The sequence below is a fragment of the Protopterus annectens genome, chromosome 3.part0 (assembly GCF_019279795.1).
Source record: "Protopterus annectens isolate FY-2018-M chromosome 3.part0, PAN1.0, whole genome shotgun sequence".
NCBI lineage: Eukaryota > Metazoa > Chordata > Ceratodontiformes > Protopteridae > Protopterus > Protopterus annectens.
Window position 1 is genome coordinate 995743234 of NC_056731.1, and position 21060 is coordinate 995764293.

At 42.3% G+C, this 21060-nt stretch overlaps 1 protein-coding gene across 4 annotated transcripts in view; it reads right to left on the reverse strand.

The window, feature by feature from the left end:
* Positions 1 to 21060, reverse strand: part of TEDC2 (tubulin epsilon and delta complex 2) — a 1244333-nt gene that overhangs the window by 470748 nt on the left and 752525 nt on the right. For all 4 annotated transcript variants that reach the window (XM_044065295.1, XM_044065294.1, XM_044065296.1 and 1 more), the window contains 2 exons: positions 6676 to 6729; positions 4067 to 4145 (listed from right to left, as the gene is read on the reverse strand). In XM_044065295.1, coding sequence (XP_043921230.1) covers positions 4067 to 4145; positions 6676 to 6729 — 133 coding nt within the window. The remainder of the gene's footprint in view (positions 1 to 4066; positions 4146 to 6675; positions 6730 to 21060) is intronic.

Sequence of the window (21060 nt, forward strand, 5' to 3'; positions counted from 1 at the left end):
TAAGGCATATGAAGAGTTGTATGAAAGAGTGGACACCAAGGAGGGAGAAAAGGACCTGAACCAATTGGCTAGACAGAGGGACTGGGCTAGGAAAGATGTGCAGTAGGTAAAGGTGATAAAGGATAATGAGGGAAACATACTTACAAGCGAGGAGTGTGCGTTGAGCAGATGGAAAGAGTATTTTGAGGGGTTGATGAATGAAGAGAATGAGAGGGAGAGAAGGTTGGATGATGTGGTGATAGTGAATCATGAAGTCAATGGATTTGCAAGGAGGAAGTAAGAATAGCAACGAAGAGGATGAAGACTGGAAAGGCTGTTGGTCCAGATGACATACCTGTGGAAGCATGGAGATGTTTAGGTGAAATGGCAATGGAGTTTTTAACCAGACTGTTTAATGAAATTTTGGACAGTGAGAGGACGCCTGAAGAATGGATAAAAAGTGTTTTGGTACCGAATTTTAAGAATAAGGGTGACATGAAGAGCTGTAGTAACTATAGAGGGATTAAATTGATCAGTCACAGCATGAAGTTATGAGAAAGAGTAGTGGAAGCTAGGTTAAGAAGGGATGTGATGATTAGTGATCAGCAGTATGGTTTCATGCTGGGATAGAGCACTACAGATGCGATGTTTGTTCTGACAGTGTTGATGGCGAAGTACAGAGAAGGTTAGAAGGAGTTGCATTGTATTTTTGTAGATTTAGAGAAAGCATATGACAGGGTGCCTAGAGAGGAGTTGTGATATTGTATGAGGAAGTTGGGAGTGTCAGTGAAGTATGTAAGTGTGGTACAGGATATGTACGAGGGTAGTGTGACAGCGGTGAGGTCTGCGGTGGGAGTGATGGATGCATTTAAGGTGGAGGTGGGACTACATCAAGGATCAGCTCTGAGCCCTTTCTTATTTGCAATAGTGATGGACAGGCTGACAGACGAGATCAGACAGGAGTCCCCGTGGACTATGATGTTTGCAGATGACATTGTGATCTGTAGTGAGAGTAGGGAACAGGTGGAAGAGACCCTGGAGAGATGGAAATATGCTCTATAGAGAAGAGGAAAGAAGGTCAGCAGGACTAAGACAGAATATATGTGTGTGAATGAGAGGGAGGATAGAGGAATGGTGAGGATGCAAGGAGTAGAAGTGGCAAAGGTGGATCAGTTTAAATATTTGGGATCAATAGTTCAGAGAAATGGCGTGTGTGGAAGAGAGGTGAAGAAGAGAGTTCAGGCAGGATGGAGTGGGTGGAGAAGAATGTCAGGAGTAATTTGTGACAGATGAGTATCAGTAAGAGTGAAAGGGAAGGTCTACAAGAGGGTAGTGAGACCAGCTATGTTATATGGGTTGAAGAAAGTGGCACTGACAAAAAAGCAGGAGTTAGAGCTGGATTTGGCAGAGTTAAAGATGTTAAGATTTGCACTGGGTGTGACAAGGGTGGGCAGGATTAGGAATAAGTATATTAGAGGGCCAGCCCAGGTTAGAAGGTTTGGAGACAAAGCCAGAGACGCAAGATTACGTTGGTTTGGACATGTAGCTGAGGAGGGATGCTGAGTATATTGGGAAAAGATGCTAAGGATGAAGCTACCAGGTAACAGGAAAAGAGGAAGGCCTACGATAAGGTTTATGGATGTGGTGAGAGAGGAAATGCAGGTGGATGGTGTGACACAGCATGATGCAGAGGACAGGAAGAAATGGAAACAGATGATCCGCTGAGGTGACCTCTAACGGGAACAGCCGAAAGAAGATGAGTATATAAACATGTACATTTTCTTTTTTTTCATGGGGCAAATATATAACTATATACTGTAAGTATAATATACAAATTACAACCAAAAATTATTTGTCCCTTAAGGGAATGTTTAGATTTATTTGAAATGTTCAGGCAGGAAGAAAACAGAATATATTATGTACTGACATCGAGCATTCAGTACATTGTTCCATTACTTTTGCACCTAAAAGCACAACTTAAATACTTTTTATAAATTAACATCCGTATTTGCTGTCTAAACAATTTTATTAGAAAATGTTTAGTTGTTACAGATATACAACCATAGACTCACAGGCACTATTAACAGGTTTAAACAGCTCTTGGAATGTACCAGAAGTTGTATTAGACTTAGTTTCTGTAAGGCATGGCTGTGACTTCTTTCTGGGGAACAGACCCAGATCTGTACTTAATATCAATGCATCCTAACTGCAGGGGCAGTTTTAGTCGTGGCTATAAACGTACCTTAGGTTTAATGTCCTGAGTAAAGAGTCTATAAATGCCTTTGGTAAAGGTAAATGATTCCAGCCAATGAATATGCCTTGATCATTACTAGTGATAATTCCACAAATAATGTACAAATCTTTCAAACATCTTTAGGTAAGCCTAGTAGGTTTACAGCTTAATTTGAAAAGAACAGAAGGCTACTTTACCACTCAGTCTAAATCTAGCTGCCCAGCTATCATTTACAGGTTTAATTTTGTGACAAGAAGTTTTGAAAGTCCCACAGTCTTGACCAGTACATTTCACTGCCTAGGAACTCAAACTGGGAACATGGACAAAACAAAATCTATGCCCCTCTGAAATCTCCGATCTTACTCTAAACTGTACCACCCAAATCTCTCAAATGATCATTAAGGCTTCCATGTACATGGCCCTACATTCTGGAATTTCATTCCCACCATCATAAGAATGTTACCAGCCATCTTGCTACCCACATCGAACAAAAAATAAATAAATAAACTAATGTGAAAAATAGCAGATGCAAGTGAGGCAACTAAGTAAAAGTCTCAGCACTTTCATCTCGTTTCCAAAACTTCATGGGGCATGCCTCTTGTAGTTAATTTTAATGTCCAATGTCTGAAGTCCACCAGCTGACTCAGTTTGAATTTACAAGCAGATCTGATGTAGCATTTTGCCTTGTGAGTTTCAGCCACTTATATGAACTATTAGTTAAATACTTCTTAAATGTTATTATAACCAAAGCTCACCATAACATCCACTACTCCTACATGTGCATATATTTCTGAACCTATCTGTAACTAGGTCTTGGCTGGAAAAAATGGTTTTAGGGCCAGTCTTCCTACTTGTGCAACAAGATAAAAATAAAAATGTTGTCTTCTGTAGTCTAGACAGTCTCCCAATCACACCTACAATAATTTCTGTTACAAGTGTACCTGAAGAACTGCATTGTAAAGAGGCTACCCAAACAGCCCAACTCTTGCTAGGGTCTTACTCTCTCACATTTATAAAAATGATTAAAAATGCTAGCATTCTATATGGGAATGTCTCAACCACAAAAAACTGTGGACAGTCTTCCACCAGCTAAAATCACAACAGTGCAAAACAAATGAAAATGAAAGACTGTGCGTACTCCAGCCATCACAATGAACTTAAGAATACAAATGAAAGGACTGTTATAAAAAGGAAATGGATGTCACTTAATATATGTTGACCCAATGTTCCCTTTAAAACAATTTCCCAAGCAAATGGTTCACAAGTTTTTCATACTCTGGCAAAAGTAATCATACAGTCCCCAGGTGAACCACACAACACGTCCGTCTAAATATTTTGATTTCTTCATTCTCTGGCACACCTCTATACTGCCTTTCCATCCATGCAGCAGTGAGAACAGCAACAACGCCCCCTCCACAGCCTGTTGTACTAGATGTTTCAGATTTCGGAAAAAGACAGAATCCACTGCTGGCAGTGTGTCATATTTTACATTTATGCCACTACAGAAAAATTGATCTTTGAAAATATCCATGCTTTGTCTTTCTAACAGTTACAGGAATGTATTTCTCAGCCTTATAACACAGAGTAATCTATCCACTTCACTGTTATTTCAAATTATTTTCCCTGCTGTGCACACCTTGAGGCAGTCATGGTTTCATCTACAGCTATAAACACCTACAGTCTGAAAAGACAGCCATATGACTAGATGCTTGCCTTATGAAACAAGCTAGACTTCAAATACAGATCAGATCCTTTTTTAAGAGACTTACTGAAACTGAAAGGCAAGTCACATATTGCTAAGCATCTGGAAAAACAGGGTAAGCTATATCATATTCTCAATTAAATGAAGGATACAGTTGACTGAAGTCTTTCTATAAAGCAAAGAGCCTCTGAAGCAGCATTCTTCTGGCAAAGCTGTACCTTTTCCCACAAACTGTGAGTAAAAAAAAATCAAATTAAACAACTTTTCCATTAAAATCTTAAGTGATATCAAACACTGCAAACAAAAATGTGCAGTAGAAATGCAGCAATGTGCCCCAAGTCTAGAAATAAGATACTAAAGTTCCATTTCCATATAAAACTTAAATTGTATGCTTATGATAAGCTAATAAAACAGTTCTACTTGACTCCTATGTAAGGCATCTAAAAAGTCAGCCGCATATTTATATGTAGGTCTTGGGGGAACATTCATCTACAACTTTACAAAAGGGTTTAAAGGAACCAATAGCATACTCCAAATAGATAAATAGCATTTTCTCAGGTTACCATTTGACTCTATAATAAATCAGGCAACCCCCCCCCCCCCATCTTAGCCTGCGTGGTAATACAGTTCAAGCTATGTTAGTACAACAGCGTCTTCACACAAAGAAGTCCATCATTTATTGTCTTTCATGCAACTGTCCAAGATATGTTCTTCTTGCACCCACTAAACACTGGGATAGGCATTCAGCTCCCTTATGAGCCCAACATGGATTAAGAGGGTAATCAGAATACAAATTAATGTCAAAAGTACAGTATCCAGGAATGCTTTTACTAGATTCCACTTGTCAGAAACTGGAACATTCTACATTTTACCTAGCACTACTGTTCAAAACTTAAACGTCAGAGGATGGCTGACTGATTTAATAGGTTCCCATACAATACCAATTCTATTGCAAAAAATTCCTCTGCTGCAGACTGATTCTTTTGACACAACTGTGTACAACGTACCTATTAACCAATGTGTTCTGTTTCATACATATGCAGGTGTACAAAACAACTGCTCAAGTGACTTTTCTCAGTGAAACCAAGAAATGCACTCTAATAACTAACCTTTTTTGTACTTGGAACACAGTGATAATTATGATCCTGACATCACCACCACCAGCCACTTTCAAAACATTAAGAGGAATGTATGGCATCCCACCTTAAAAAACGCTACATTTACAACCTGATATTTGAAAATGGCTGTCAGCCAGCATATACTTGGTCCCCAAGTTATTTAATCTTAAAATTATTAAGATTTCACATGCTATATAATCTATCATTTCAAGTTGTGTTGTTTAAAAGAATGACTTGTTCTCCACCTTTATTTATCTATGCAATGGGAAGACTGGTCCTTGGACTATTTAAAGTGACAGATGGGCCCAACAAATTTCAAATGTTATTCGACTCTAGCAAGAGGCAAGTCACTAGTGGTATACCAGTGTTCTGCATTATGCCCACTCCTGTTCAGTATTTATTTCTCAGACGTCAAGGCAAGTGTAGACTGCCTTTGGCTGACCAAGTTTGCAGATGACTGGAAACTGGGGGCAATGACTCAACCTCGAACTACACTGATATTTTGCAGAAAGGATTACTGCACACAAATGACTGGTGCCAGAGCCATGGATCAAAGCTTTATGCAAAAAATGCACAATAATTCCCTTTGGGAAAGCAAATATCCCAGCTAATTACAATACAGACAGCAACCCCATCCCCCCAAAGAGCAGACAGAGTAGTACTTGATCGGAGTACTCAGGTTGATAATAATCTGAACTTCAACCAACATGTATCTTCAGTGGTAAAGAGTCCTTCTATGTGGCACAACTCATAAGTAAGTGTATGGCATCCTGGTCAAAGGATGTTATAATTTCACTGTATTCTGCCTTCATCAGACTAATAATTGAATACAATGGACCCTTTTGTATGCACCTCACCAGATATCTGCAACAGCTGGAGCGACTACAGAGATTTTTTACACTGCAGTCTTTGATCCAGCCTTGATGGAAATGTCACACATTTGTAAATTAAACCGCGCGAGGGTCACTCATTCCAGGGATATTGACCTAGCCTCTTAGATAAATAAATCATGTTGGAGAGGTAGATACGTCTCTGAGGCTATCCCTCTCCTCTAGAACAAAGTTCCCATTCACGTAAAGTAAAGCCCTTCCCTGGCCCTCTTCAAGCTAAAACTAGATCAATGAATAGGTCATTGTAAATTTACTCCTGGGGTGGCACCTACATCCCTCATGGACAGAGGCAGTCGGTATTATATACTTGAGCACAGGCTCATACTTCTGTGAACTTTATTCATCTAGCTATTGAAAATCAGGAAACTCAGCTAGGCTTGTAAAAGCTCTTGGGTTGTTAGCCTAGTAATCTCATACGAATGAAACTTTGATATGTGAACTGCGCACTGAGTAATATAATTTATAGAACAAAACCCAAGTAAATTAAGCATACAACTGAGAAAGTACTACCACATATGAAACAAGAGAGAAAATCTGAGTAAGCAGACAAATGCAAAGAGAAGTTTATGCTACATGGTCCTACTTATATTAGTGGGGTGAAAAAATATTTTAGGCAGATTAACAATGTTATGGGTAAGCAACATCTGTACATTCTACAGTCATTTAAATATGAAAGGTTTCATGGCTTCCGCATACATTTCTTTGGTTATTTAAGGTAATATATATATGTTGGATAAAGTAGTTGTACTTTACCTCATATTTTTAATATATTCTCTTCTGTAAGCTGGAGGAAGTCTTAGTGATGTGCTGCAAGGCAAATAAGATTACAAACTGAGCAGAAATGCATAAAAAAAGTAAAGACAATCAACTATGTTACCTAATTCATCAAGAATGTACAATGGACATAGTATTTAAGGACACTGAGAACCATCACAGAAGTATCAGGAAGAAAAAGTGGATACAGCATCCAATTTGCCAGTTTATGATTTCTGTAAAACAGAGATGGCAGAAAACACAGCAGCAACAATAAAATAAAAAAATGACATTTATTCAGATAAGTAAGCGCTCTATCACCAAACGGTGCTTCTTCAGACCATGAACAATAGTACAATACACATACAATTAAATCAAAAATTTAAAAAAATTTACAAGCAATGATACATTTTATCAAGGGCAACCAGTCAGATCTAATATACAATACAACCTAACTTACATCATCAGGACAGATCCCTAGATTTCAAAACAGGCTTTTTCAGTATAATTTCTAAAGTCACCTAGACGTAGACTACATTCAACTAATTCTATTACTATAAAATTAAATGTGTGTGTCGCATCATGACCCATAACATGCTTAGATAATGCATTCTTACTGTCACCAACCAGTATGTTATACAGACATTCCCTTATTCGCTCTAAAAATGAATGATTTGTCTTGCCTACATAAAACTAGTACAAGACCTGCATAAAAGCAAGTTAAATCACATCACGGATATGCCAGTCAGCTGTAACAGTGAATCTATATACAATACCTGTATTCAGATGAATGAACACATTTGATATATTAATATATCTATAAAAATTGCATCTATTGCACCGTCTCGTACCAGGGGTCACATCTAAATGTCCTAAGAGTATTTGGTATGTCCTATAACACAATTGTTGTTTCAACTTCTTCTTGTTCTTATACCAGGTCTATTCCTTACCAGATCCTTGATACGATCATCAGTCTGTAAAATAGACCAAATGGATTCAATAACCCTGCGTACAGGTCCTACATCACTGACATAAAAAAGAAAAAGGGAAATACTTTTACCATAAAATATCCCCGAGCCATCTGATACAACAGCACTGGCAGGTTCTATATTCGCTACAGACTCTGAGAAACAGGGCCTCACTCTATCGGACCTGAAGTTTCAACACCTCACTATACATACTTTCCACCTCTCTGGGTCTATAGCCCCTGCCCTTTAACTCCTCTCTCAACTTTGATAAATCTCTCTGAAATCCTGCTTCAGAATTATTTAATCTAGAAATCTGCACTGCCTGCCCTTTAAGAATATTCCTATAAATATAAATATAAGGTGCATGCTGGACCGCTGGAGCAATGTATTCCCCTGCAGAGTTTCCTATACAACTCTGTGACAAATAACCCAGCCACACCTTAGAAATATGTACATCCAGAAAATCAGTAGATTCCCTTGAGTGACCACAGGTAAACTTAGAAAAGCAGTGGTAGTATGTACATACATCACAAACTGATTCAACTGCTCAAGAGTGCCATTCCCGTCATTCCACAACAGGTATAGGTCATCAACAAAGCGTCTGTAGAAGACAATATTAACCTCATAACTATGCCCTTTCAATTACATATTCATGTTCCCAGAATGCCAGGACTATACTGGCGTAGCTATGGGCATAAGATATGCCCATAGCTATGCCAGTCTTCTGAATGTAGTGAGAGTCCTCAAACATAAATACTTTATTGTCCAGAACCACTTCCAGACATGAACAGATTAAATCAATTTGTTTAACATCGTAGGTACTATATAAACTGAGAAAGTACAGTTGTATACACTTACCATAAATGTAGATGTTCGAGTGTATTCACTGTTGCTGTCATCACAATTGGGTTATTTGCTTGCAGGTAGCCCTCAGCCGGTCTGAATACCAGAGTCGTCGGATTTCTGCGTCGGGTGCTGTCTCTTCTTCCATGACATCAAGTCGTCAGGGGTATAAAACATGCAGCCGATGCCATTACATCAGTTTTTCTTGCCCCAGATGTCAGGCGCCCCCACAATAGGAAGCAATTATATGGTATGGTAAACCCCCATCAAAAAAGCAAATACACCAGAAAAAATAAATATACCAAACAAGAAGGAAAGGTAGAGCCAAGAGAAGTCAGGGGGCTGGAGGGAGGGTAACCAGGACTGCAACAGTGAATACACTCGAATATCTACATTTATGGTAAGTGTACACAACTGTACTATGTTCTTCATGTTTCACTGTTGCAGTCATTACATTTGGGTTCATTCCCAAAGCTAAGGAAGGGAGGAGGAAGTTAAAGAGCATTAGGGCCAGCTATTAAGCCCTGCAAGTCTGCAGTGGCAAATCCAGCTCTGGATTTAGAAAAGATAGGCATGTGGTAATGCTTGGTGAAGTTATGTACAGAGCTCCAGGTAACAGCTTCTAGGAGGTCCCTGGTAGGGACTCCTCTGAGAAAAGCCGCAGAGGTAGATGCGGTCCTGGAGGAATATGATCTTATCCCCTGTGGGGTAGGTTTTCCATTGTGCTTGTAGCAGAAATTAATGCAATAGGCTATCCATTTGGAAATGGTTTGCTTTGAAATGGCCTTCCCCTCTGCCCCTGCAGCAAAGCCAACTAGGAGCTGTTCAGATTTTCTGAGAGGCTTAGTTCTGTTGAAATAAAATCTAAGTTGCCTGTGCATGTCCAGAGAGTGCAGTATTTGTTCCCCTTTGTTTTGTGGATTAGGGAAAAAAGTAGGCAAATGAATGGACTGATTTAGGGCCACACCAGACACCACCTTGGGCATAAAGGAAGGATTAGTCCTGAGGGAAACCCTGTCCGCATGGAAGATAATGAAGGGTTCCACTGCCATGAGGGCCTGTAATTCAGACACTCTTCTTGCTGAAGTGATGGCTAGAAGGAAGGCTGTTTTCCAAGAAAGGAATTTCAACTCTGTTGTTGCAGCTGGCTCAAAGGGGGTAAGAGTGAGCTTTTCCAATACAAAGTTAAGTTCCCAGGCTGGAGTGGGAGCTCTCCTGGCGGGGGGGTCTTAAATTTCTGGCCCCTCTAAGGAATTGTTTTAGCAAGGGATGAGAAAAGAGAGGTGGCTCAGTATTATAATGTGCTGAAATGGCAGAGGCATGAATTTTAATTGACGAGAAGGATAGGCCCTTGTGGAGCATTTCTGTTAAGTACAGTAGAGTATGAGGTAAGCTGGGCACCGTTGTGCCCATCCCCTAAGCCTGGCTCCAGGAACAGTATCTTTTCCACTTTTCAGAAAAGGATTTTCTAGTACTAGGCCTCCTTGCCTCCAGAATGACATCCAGCACCTGCTTACAGAGGGATGCTAAAGGAGAGCTCAAGGAATTAGCCAGGCTACAAGGTTTAGGGTTTGAAGCTGAGGGTGCAGAATCTGGCCCGCCTGCTGAGATAGCAGGCAAGGGGTCTGAGGCAGGTGCCATGGTTGCAGCAGTGTCATACTGTGCAAGAGGGGGTACCAGTGCTGACGTGGCCAGTCTGGTGCAATCAGTATTGTCCTTGGCTTGTCCTGTTTGATCTTTAGTAGAACCTTCGAGAGGAGAGGCAGAGGAGGAAAGGAATAAACTGAGAGGCTTTCCCAGGTAAAAGACAGGGTATCCACTTTCCAAGCTTGACTGTGGGGAGTTCTTGTGCAGAATTTGTTTAATTGGTAGTTCTGAGGGGCGGCAAACAGGTCTAGCTCTGGAGCCCCTCATTTGTTCCTCAAGAGGTTGAATATTTTGGGTTCTAGTTTCCATTCGTGTGGGTCCATCAGATTTCTGCTTAAGTCGTCTGTCAGTGAATTTAGTTTGCCTGGCAGGAATTGAGCTTGTAGGTGTACTTGGTAGCTCAAGGCTGTGTTCCACAGAGCCATGGCTAGTCTACAGAGAGGGTACGAGTGGGTTCCCCCCAGCTTGTTTATGTACCACATAACTGTGGTGTTGTCTGTCTTTACCAATAGTTGTCCTGGAAGAAGTCCTCTGCCCACCAAAGGAACTCTGTCTTCATACAAGGAATGATAGAAATCATTTTCAGGTCCAGAGAATGTTGACACCATAGGCTTTTTAGATACCACTGAAGTTTCCTCATATGCAGTCTTGCATATGGAATTAGTAGAATGCAAGAGGCCATGAACCTCAGGGCTTGCAGTATTTTCCTTGCAGATAGCTGGGTTTTGTGACCAATAGTTTGAAGTAGGTTGTCAAATAAACTAGTTTCTCCAGAGTGAGGAATGCCATCTGGGAAGTTGTGTTCAAGCTTGCTCCCAGGAATACAATCTGTTGGCAGGGTATTAGGTGAGACTTCCTTTCGTTGATGGTGTACCCCAGTGAGGTTAGAAGTTTCTTTATGAATGCCAGGTGTTGTAATAGCAAGTCCTGACTTTCTGCCTGAATCAAACAATCGTCCAAGTATGGGTAAATCTGAATATTTCTCTGCCTGCAAAATGCAATGGCTGGAGCTAGACACTTTGTGAATACCCTGGGCGCAGTAGATACGCCAAAGGGAAGTGCAGAGAACAGATAGTGCATGGAGCCTGCCCTGAAGCGTAGGTATTTCCTGCAAGAGACCCTTACTGGGATAACCAGGTAAGCTTCCTTTAAGTCTAGGGTTGCCAGCCAGGCATCCTTGGCTAGCATAGGAAGAAGCTGTTGAAGAGTTAGCATTTTGAATTTTGGAACTACCAGAAAGGTATTGAGAATAGAGAGGTCCAGGATAGGACACTAGGAGTGGTCTTTTCTGGCTACCAGAAAAAGTCTTGAATAAAAACCGTGTCCCCTTTGTTCTGCTGGGACAGGTTGAATAGCCCTGATACTGATAACAGAGAGAGGTTGGGCCTCAGCCCATTGATTTGGGGGTAGGTCTGGCCAACCATTTGGGGTTGGTAGTGTGTGGAAGTGGAATCTGTATCCTTGGGAAACTATGTTCAAAACCCATTTGTCCTGGGTAATGAGTTCCCAGTTTTTTGCATGCAGGGCGAGCTTTCCTCCTTAGGGAGCAGGTAGTTGAGCAGGGCTTGGAAGGGTTAAGGTTAAGTCATTGTGCCATTTTTCCGTAGGGGGGTGGTTTGCTACTCCCTGCTTTGGAAGTGGGAGCCCCCCACTGCTTAGGTATGTGCGCAGCCTGAGACTGTAACCTAGGTGGTCTGCTGTTTCTGGGTTTGGACTGAGAAGGCCTGAAAGGGACTGGAAAGGACCAGTTCTTTGAAAATGCCTACTGAATCTGGGAGGCTGTACTTGTAGGAAATCTTTAACAGTTTGCATAGATTTAGCTTTTTTCCTCCATCCTTTTAAGGACTTCTGCTTTGTTTTCAAAAAAGGCCGTCTTGCTTTAAGGGAGCATCCAATAATTTAGCTTTAACATGATCTGGCAAGTTTTGTTCCTTAAGCCAAGCATGTCTTCTAAGTACAGACCCAGTGACAGCAGCCCTGCAAGATGCTTCTAAAGCATCAAAACTACATTGCAAAGTATGTTTACCAACTTGTTCTGCAGAATGCATTAAATCTTGCAATTTTTTGTGTTCAGCACAGTCAGGAATGAACATCATTTTCTGTTTAATTAGTCCCATAATATGCTGTTGATACTTTAACATATGAAACTGGCAATTTGAAGCCCTAATGGCCAAAGTAGCAGAAGTGTATACCTTCTTACCCCATCTGTCTAAGGCTCTAGAATCTCTATCAGAAAGCGTAGGATTTTTGGCAGCAGTAGTCTTAACGCCTTTTGGTCCTTGGGAAAGGTCTCTGGATTTGCATAAGGATTCTTGAAGAGGAACTTGCGAGAGTCAGGTACTCTGTAGTACCTGTCAGGTTTTCTGGGAGCTGGAGGTAAAGTGTCTGGGGTAAGGCTAGATTCCAAGAAGGCATCATCTACAATGTCCGACCGACGTCTAAGTGTCCGTCGGTTGAAGGAAGCACAAGCTAAACAAGCTGATACGTCGTGGTCTGGGCCTAAGCACGGAAGGCAGTAAGAGTGGAAATCCTTATGAGGTATGTTTCCCACAAGTTAAACAATTATTTACTTTGTCTGACATCGGCTGAGGCAAGAGAGAGTCCCCAACGGGGTACTTAGCTTTTTTAGAAGTCTTCGGTAGCTGAAATCTCTGGATCTGACCGACCGGCACTTGCGAACAGCTTCTGCTTCGGGCACCGCGCGGCAAGAAAGACTGAGGAAAATGGCGTCGGCTGATGCCTTTATACCCCAGAAGCTCTGACGTCGGGTGAAGTGCGACATCAGCCGAGGCCAGACCCAGACTTTGGAATCCGGCCGACCGAAGGGCTGCCTGAGGCAGGGCAACCCATATGACTGCAGATGCATCCTTGAAGGACATCAGGAGGAATAGCTAAAGGCCTGTGTTGAGGCAGGAGTAAGAATTCTCTAAGTCTCTTTTTGGACTCGCAATAATCCTGGCTTTCCCAGCGGAAATGCTCCCTAAGAGTATGCAAGGTTTACCGAAAGAAAGATCTTCTGGAGGGGAAGCAGAGGGAATGGAATCCTCTTCATCAGAATCCTCATAAGGAGATAAGGGCAAATCCTGGTAATCAGAAGGAGCAGAAATATCAGATTCCTAATCAGAAGAATCAGAAAGAAATTCAGTTCTAGGTCTCTTAGAGGGGGAAGGCTGGCTTCCCCTAATTAAGGTAATAAGGTCTTCAGTCATTCTAAGCATTTGTTTTTGAGGCATATGGGCCTGAGCCTGCAGTTTGGTCGCTGGTTTTCTAAGCGTAGTGCGAGTTTTTGGCCTGAAGGATTCGGAACTTCTGGAATGGAAACAATGGCGTTGGTTTATTTATTTATTTACTTAATTACTTGCAGTTTGTTTGCCAGGATAGTCCATTGGGCCACAAATGGCCCGTTTTCAATGGAGTCCTGGGGAGAAAAGCTCCAGAAGGTTGATTACATAATACAAAGTAGGAACACATTTGAAGCACACAAAAAAAAAATACATTTGTCACACATTGAAAACATAATTATGCATTAATACAGTAACTAAGAAAAAATATGTTGGAGGAAAAATAGGTATTTACAATGAGTTTCATCAGATTGTCACATCTGAACAAACATCTGGATTAATAGTGAGTAGTATTTGTTATAAGGAGTAACAAAAAATGCCAGTTTAACTTGCTTTAATATTTCTAATGTTAAAGAAGTAAGATAGGCATTAATGGGTCTACAGGAGGGTTAGAAGATTAGGAGGAAAGTAGAGTAGTTGTTAGATACCATGGGAAAATGAGCATATCCATTGTGAGGTTAGATATGAGTGAAGTGAGGTTTTGAACAAGGAAAGAATGTTTGTAGTACGGACGAAGGCTGAAAGAGAGTTCAGAGGCATGCTAGTGAGAAGGACATCAGTTGATTTCCAGCTGGACGTAAGGGTCTGTGCAATTTGATTAAGTTGTGAGAGTTTGATCTCAAGAGTCTGTCAGGTTTACGCATTTCAAAGGTATTTGCTAGGGAAGGACAGAGAGATGAGTTGTGGATCAGTTTATGAGCTTGGATAAGTTGGGTGTAACTGAGGAAATTGAGTAGCTCAAACCAGCCTAGTTGATGAAGGGAAAGGCAGTGGTGACAGGAGGCCCTGTGACCTGTGGCAAATTTGGTTATTTTATTGTAGCAATATGAGAGTTTTGCTTTAAGGGAGGATTGCAGGTTGGAAAGGATAGTTGCACCATAAATTAGAGATGGGATCAGACAAGTATTAGCTAGTGTGACTCTAGTGGAGGGAGAGATGAAGTGACTATGCCGGTACAGCATACCTAACGTTTTATGGGTTTTGTTGATATTGGCTTGAAGGTGCTTATCAAATTTAATTTGGTCATCTAAGATAATTCCTAATAATTTTATGGAGACTATTTCTAGGATAGTATTGTTTTTGCTGGTTATTGTGAAGGTATTTTTATCTGAGAGAGACTTTTTAAGACAGGTAGAATATCATGAGTTTGGTTTTTGTAGCATTCAGGGCCAGATGGTTATCAAGCATGCACTGTCCAGTAGAGGAGAAAGCTACTTGTGTAAGGTGGTTAAGAGTAGTGATAGAGGGGGAGGAACAGAGTACAGTAGAATCATCAGCATATTGGATGAGGATGGAGTCTGGGATGGCATGGTGAAAATCATTTATGAAAATATTAAATAATAGGGGACCTAGAATCGAGCCCTGGGGGACACCTGTGGATGTACTGAGAAATGGAGAGGAAGCCTTGCTCCATTTGACTGCTTGCTGCCTGTGGGTGAGATAACTTGAGAACCACTGGGTACTGGAAGGGGACAAGTTTAGTTTATTTAGTTTGGTAAGGAGCAGGTTGTGGGAAATGGTGTTAAATGCCTAAGAGAGGTCTAGGAGGAGAGTGGATATGAAGTAGCCAGAATCACAGGCTTTATTTACTGACTCTAGAAAAGAGAGGTACTATGGCCAGGACGGAAACCATGTTGTGTTGGTGTTAGAAGTTGGTGATTAATGAGATAGGGTAGGAGTTGTTGGTGGACACACATTTCGAATAGTTTAAAAATAGGGGATAAAATTGCAATAGGGCGGAAGTTAGTTATGTCATAGTTGTTGCCACCTTTATGAAGAGGGATAAATAAAGGCTTTCTTCCACAGTTGGGGGACTTGGCCTTCCAGGATAGAACGATTAATGAGTATGCTGATGGTGAGGGCTATTGCTTCAGAAGCTACTTTTAAGAAATAGGAGGGGATTTCATCAGGAGCATTTGAGCCGGGTTTTAATTTTAGGAGAAGTTTTTTTTATAGTTGATATGGAGATGGGATTGATAGAGAAAGGTGGAGCTGGGGGGCATGAGGTGTTTAGGGAGGAAGGAATAGTGTTGGTTGAGGGTTAGTGCCCGAGTTATTGGAGAAGGTTGATGTTAGTTTACTAATACAGTCTTTGAAAAAGGAGTTGAATTTGGTTGCCAAGTCTGTGCCAGATGTGTCTAGGTCAGGACTAGGGTTTTCTGCTTTGCCTGGGTTGAGGAGGGCTGACATTCCGCTCCAGAAACATTTGGGATTAGTAGTACTGTTGGTTTGGAGGGTAATGAAATTAACGTGGCACACCTCATCATAAAAGGTTTCTCATCCAGGAAAAAAGAGGTCACTGTTCCCCTCTACTCGACACTCATTAGACCCATTATAGAGTATAACGCCCCTTTTGGAATGTACCTCACAAGACATCTGCAGCAGCTGGAAAGGCCACAGAAGTACCTCAAAAAGAGGATTACTGGCCTCAAACAAATGCCCTACACTGACTGTCTCAAAAAATAAGAAGTTATGTACCTACCATAACGTTCCAGGTTAGTTGTCTTCTTCTCGCCTTCTTTCTTGCTGGATAGGTTCAGAGCCGATCCTCGGCTCCGACTTGGCCAATACTAAAGCTCGAGAGCTAATTCCACCGGCTCGAGGCTCCCCTATATCCCACAATGCTAGGCGGTAACTACTCAGATCTCGTTTGATAGCTATACCAAGCAACCCTAGTCTCCATAGAATGGAGAAGGGAAACCCACCTCCATAACAACCTGTGTGAAGGAAACGCAGACCTAACAAAGTAGAAAAGGAGGTAGAAGAATGTGTGGGAATGAAGACTTCCAGAGGAAGATCACAAATTGAATTCCTATCGTTCTGTCCAGGCTTGGGGGAAGGAGGGTGGGACGCAAGAAAGAAGGCGAAAAGAAGACAACTAACATGGAACGTTATGGTAGGTACATAACTTCTTAATGTTAAGTTGTCTTATCTCGCCTTCATTCTTGCTGGATGGGACCGCGTCCCTAGCACCTTATCCCGGGTGGCCTATCGGAACAGACTTGAGAACAGTGGAACCAAAGTTGGCACGGTTTCTGGAGACCATGTCCAATTTGTAATGTGAAACGAAGGTATGAGGAGAAGCCAGGTGGCTGCTGCACAAATGGAATCTATTGGCAGCCTATCCTGAAAAGCTACGGATGTAGCTAATGCACTAGTTGAATGAGCTCTAGGTCTTGAAGGTAGTTTTTGATGTCTGATCTCATAGATGAAGGTAATTGTAGCGGTAAGCCATCTAGAGAGGGATACTTTAGTAACAGAAAGGCCCAATTTCCCTTCCGCATATGACAGAAACAGTTGATCAGATTTTCTGAATTGTTTAGTTCTGTCTAAGTAATATCTAAGTTGGCGGTGAACATCCAGAAAATGTAACTAGGGAAAAAGACGGGGAGATCAATAATTTGGTTTAGGTTTGCTTGAGAAGAAACCTTAGGTAAAAAGGATGGATTAGTACGGAGGGATACCCTATCTTTGTGAAAAACTAAGTAAAGAGGACGACTGCACAGAGCATGGAGTTCAGATACCCTTCTCGCTGAAGTTATAGCTACCAGAAAAAGTGTCTTCCAAGAAAGCAACTTCAGAGAACATGAAGCCGCCGGTTCGAAGGGGGGAAGGATTAAGGATGCCAGAACCAAGTTCAAATCCCATTGAGGTGGGGGATCTTTGATTGGAGGTTTGAGAAGAAATATGCCCCTTAAAAAGGCTTTACAGAGTTTGTGAGCCATGATGCTAGACTCCGAGACACCTACATGAAAATTAGATATGGCAGCCAGTTGAACTCTAATGGTAGATGCAGATGATCCTAAACGAAAGAGCTCTGCCAGAAAGTCTAGAATAGACTGGATAGGTGCAGTAAAGGGATCTATGTTTTTAGATGTTGCCCAAAAGGAGAAGCGTTTCCATTTGCTACTATAAATCTTCCAGGTAGAAGATTTATGAGAGGCTATCAAGATATCTCGGACCGAGCGAGATATTGAGGGAAGCCTGGCTAAGGTCGGAATCGGAGGAACCACACTGTGAGGTTTAGAGAATGCAGAGATTGGTGCAGCTGACCCGATTGGTGGGTTATCAGATCTGGTACTGGGTCCAGATGCCAAGGCTGCTCCAAAAGGTAACGATGAAGAAACGGAAACCATATCTGTCGAGGCCAGTAAGGGGCAATGAGGATCATTGTCACTCGTCACTCTCAAAGCGATGGCTTTCTGAATTAGTTGAGATATCAGTGGAAAAGGGGGAAAGGCATATAGAAATCCCCGGGGCCAATCGTGGACTAGAGCGTCTCTGGTGGGATGGCCTGGTAACGGGAAGAGAGTGAAGAAGTCATGACACTTGCTGTTTTGGGGAGTAGCAAAAAGATCGCAGCAAGGGTGGCCCCATCTTAGGAATACTTCTTCTAGAACTGATTTCTTCAGAGACCACTCGTGAGGCATGAGAATTGCCCTGCTCAATTTGTCTGCAATCACGTTGGATTTCTCGGGAATGTGCGTTGCTGTCAGAAAACGCTGAGAAGAGATCACCCATTGCCAAAGTCTGAGTGCCTCTCGACATAAAGGGTATGATCTGGTTCCACCTTGTCTGTTGTTGTACCACACTACGGACATGTTGTCCGTCTGAATTGCAATAGTCCCAGTGGGAAGAGAGTCATGAAAGGCTTGCAATGCTAAAAGCACTGCTCTCATCTCTAAGACATTTATGTGCAAGTGGCACTCGAAAGGTTGCCACGTGCCTTGGACTGTCCTGCCCTGATAATGCCCCCCCCCCCCCCGATCAGGGAGGCGTCTGTTGTCAACGTGGCGACTGGGGGAGGAAGAGTGACGGGTCTTCCTCGGAGAACCTGAGGTGATGTGATCCACCAAGACAGTTGATTCTTGCATGATTGAGTTATCAATATGGTATGGGACATCGGGAGCTGTTGGAAGGACCATTGAGTAAACAGCATCCATTGGAGGATCCTCATGTGAAAGCGAGCTAAGGGGAGAAGGGGAATAGCTGCTGCCATGAGTCCTAACACCTTCAAAACTAGTCTGGCTTTGACTTTGTTGCATTGTAAGAGAAGGGAAACTTGTTTTCGAATGTCTGACACACTCTGCTCTGTGAGTCTGGCTGAAAGATTGAGTGTGTCTAAGGTGGCGCCTATAAAGGTAATAGATTGACAAGGCGACAAGGCAGATTTTTCGAAATTTATTGAAATGCCTATAGCTTAGCAAGTTTGGATGGTGAAGTCCCTGGATAGAAGAAGTTGACGTCTGGTGGTGGCAGTAAGGAGCCAGTCGTCTAAATATGGAAACAACTGGAATCCTTGACGTCTCAAGTGAGCCGCGACCACTGCCATGCATTTGGTAAACACACGGGGGGCTGTAGTGAGACCAAAGGGCAGGGCTCTGAACTGATAGTGACTGGCTCCCAGCTTGAAGCAGAGAAATCTTCTGGAGCGTCTGTTCATCTTGATATGGTAGTGCGCGTCCTGAAGATCTATCGAGCACATCCAATTGTCCTGACCCAAGAAGGGTAGAATGGACTGTAGCGTGACCATCCGGAATTTTGTTTTCCTGACATACTTGTTTAAGTTGCTGAGATCCAGTATGGGTCTCCAGTCCCCTGTTTTCTTTGGTACCAAAAAGAATTTGGAGTAGATTCCGGATCCTTGCTGGTCTGCTGGGACTGATTGGATAGCTCTTTTTGATAGCAGCTTTGAAATTTCTAATGCTGCTTGTTCCCTTAGACTGGGTGGAAAGTACAGTTTTGTACCTACCATAAATGTAGATGTCCGATAGGTATGCATCTGCAGTCATCACATATGGGTTGTCCTGCCTCAGGCAGCCCTTTGGTCGGCCGGATTCCAAAGTCTGGGTCCAGCGTCGGCTGATGTCGCCCCTTCCCCGACGTCAGAGCGCCTGGGGGTATAAAAGCGTCAGCCGACGCCATCTTCCTCAGTTTTTCTTGCCCCAGATGCCAGGTGCCCTCTAGGAAGGCTAAATTTGGAGAAATGCAATAAAAATCCAAACATTTGCAAAAAAAAAAAATATATATATATATAAAAACAAATACACCATAATAGATCCCCCCAGCTAGCTAATAGAGGGGTAAGCACCCTAGGAATACCACAGAGGGGAAGGAGGGAGGGTAAGCCTGACTGCAGATGCATACCTATCGGACATCTACATTTATGGTAGGTACAAAACTGTACTATGTCCTTCAAGGATGCATCTGCAGTCATCACATATGGGTAGAATACCATAGCCAATCTGGGGGTGGAGGAACTAGGAAAAGGATGGTGTAGCTAGGATACCCTGCAGGACAGCCGTAGCAAAGCCTGCTCTGGATCTGGAATATAAAGGTAAATTGTAATGCTTGGCAAATGTATGCACGGAGCTCCATGTGGCAGCTTCTAAAATGTCCTTTGTAGCCACCCCTCTTAAGAAGGCTGTGGAGGTGGTCTAATGTTAGCTGGTACAGTCTTTCTATGAAATGAGTAACAAAAGCGAATGCAATTTCCTATCCATTTTGAAATAGTCTGTTTGGAAATTGCTTTTCCTTGAGTACCAGCAGCATATGCTACTAGCAGCTGGTCAGCTTTTCTGAAACCTTTAGTTCTGTCCAAGTAGTAGCGCAACTGTCTGTGCATGTCCAGCAGTTTCTCCCCTTTGTTTTGTGGATTTGGGAAGAAGGTAGGCAAGTGAATGGCTTGATTCAATGAAACCCTGGATACCACCTTTGGCATAAACGTAGGATTAGTTCTTAATGAGACTCTGTCCTGGTGAAAAATAATGAATGGCTGCACTGCCATCAGGGCCTGCAATTCCAAAACCCTTCGTGCTGAGGTTATTGCCAGAAGGAAGGCAGTCTTCCATGAAAGGTACTGTAGATCTGCAGATGCTGCTGGTTCAAATGGAGGCAGTGTTAGTTTTTCCAACACGAAGTTAAGGTCCCAAGCAGGAAGAGGTGGTTTCCGAGGAGGTTTGATGTCTTTGATTCCTCTTAGAAACTGTCTTAGGAGAGGATGAGAAAAGACAGGTGGATCAGTATTGTACTCTGCTGAAATTGCTGAAGCATGAATCTTAATAGAAGAGTAAGACAGACCATTGTGGAACATTTCTGCCAAATATTCCAGGATATGTGCCGTGTTCCTCACTGTCGCATCTAGGCCCTTTGTGGTGTTCCAGATGAGAAATCTTTTCCATTTTGCTGAATATGCCTTTCTTGTGGAAGGGTGGCGAGCTTCCATAATAATATCCTTCACTCTCTGGGATAGCTTATCCTGAGGAGGAGTCAAGGTATTCTCCATGCTGTTAGTTGCAATGTTTTCAGGTTGGAATGTAGAGCTTTGTATCTGTGCTGTGTCAGTAGAAGGGGCCATAGAGGCAGAGGCCATGGTTTCGTACATGACATGCTCCTTAGCAGTGGGTACCAGTGCTGTCTTGGCCAGTCCGAAGCTATCAGAATCGCTTTTGGCTGCTCTGTCCTGATCTTCAGTAACACCTTGGTCATTAATGGGATAGGAGGAAATGCATACACTGTCAGATTTCTCCAGCTGAAAGAGAGGGCGTCCACTTTCCACGCTTGTAGGTGGTATGTCCTTGAGCAGA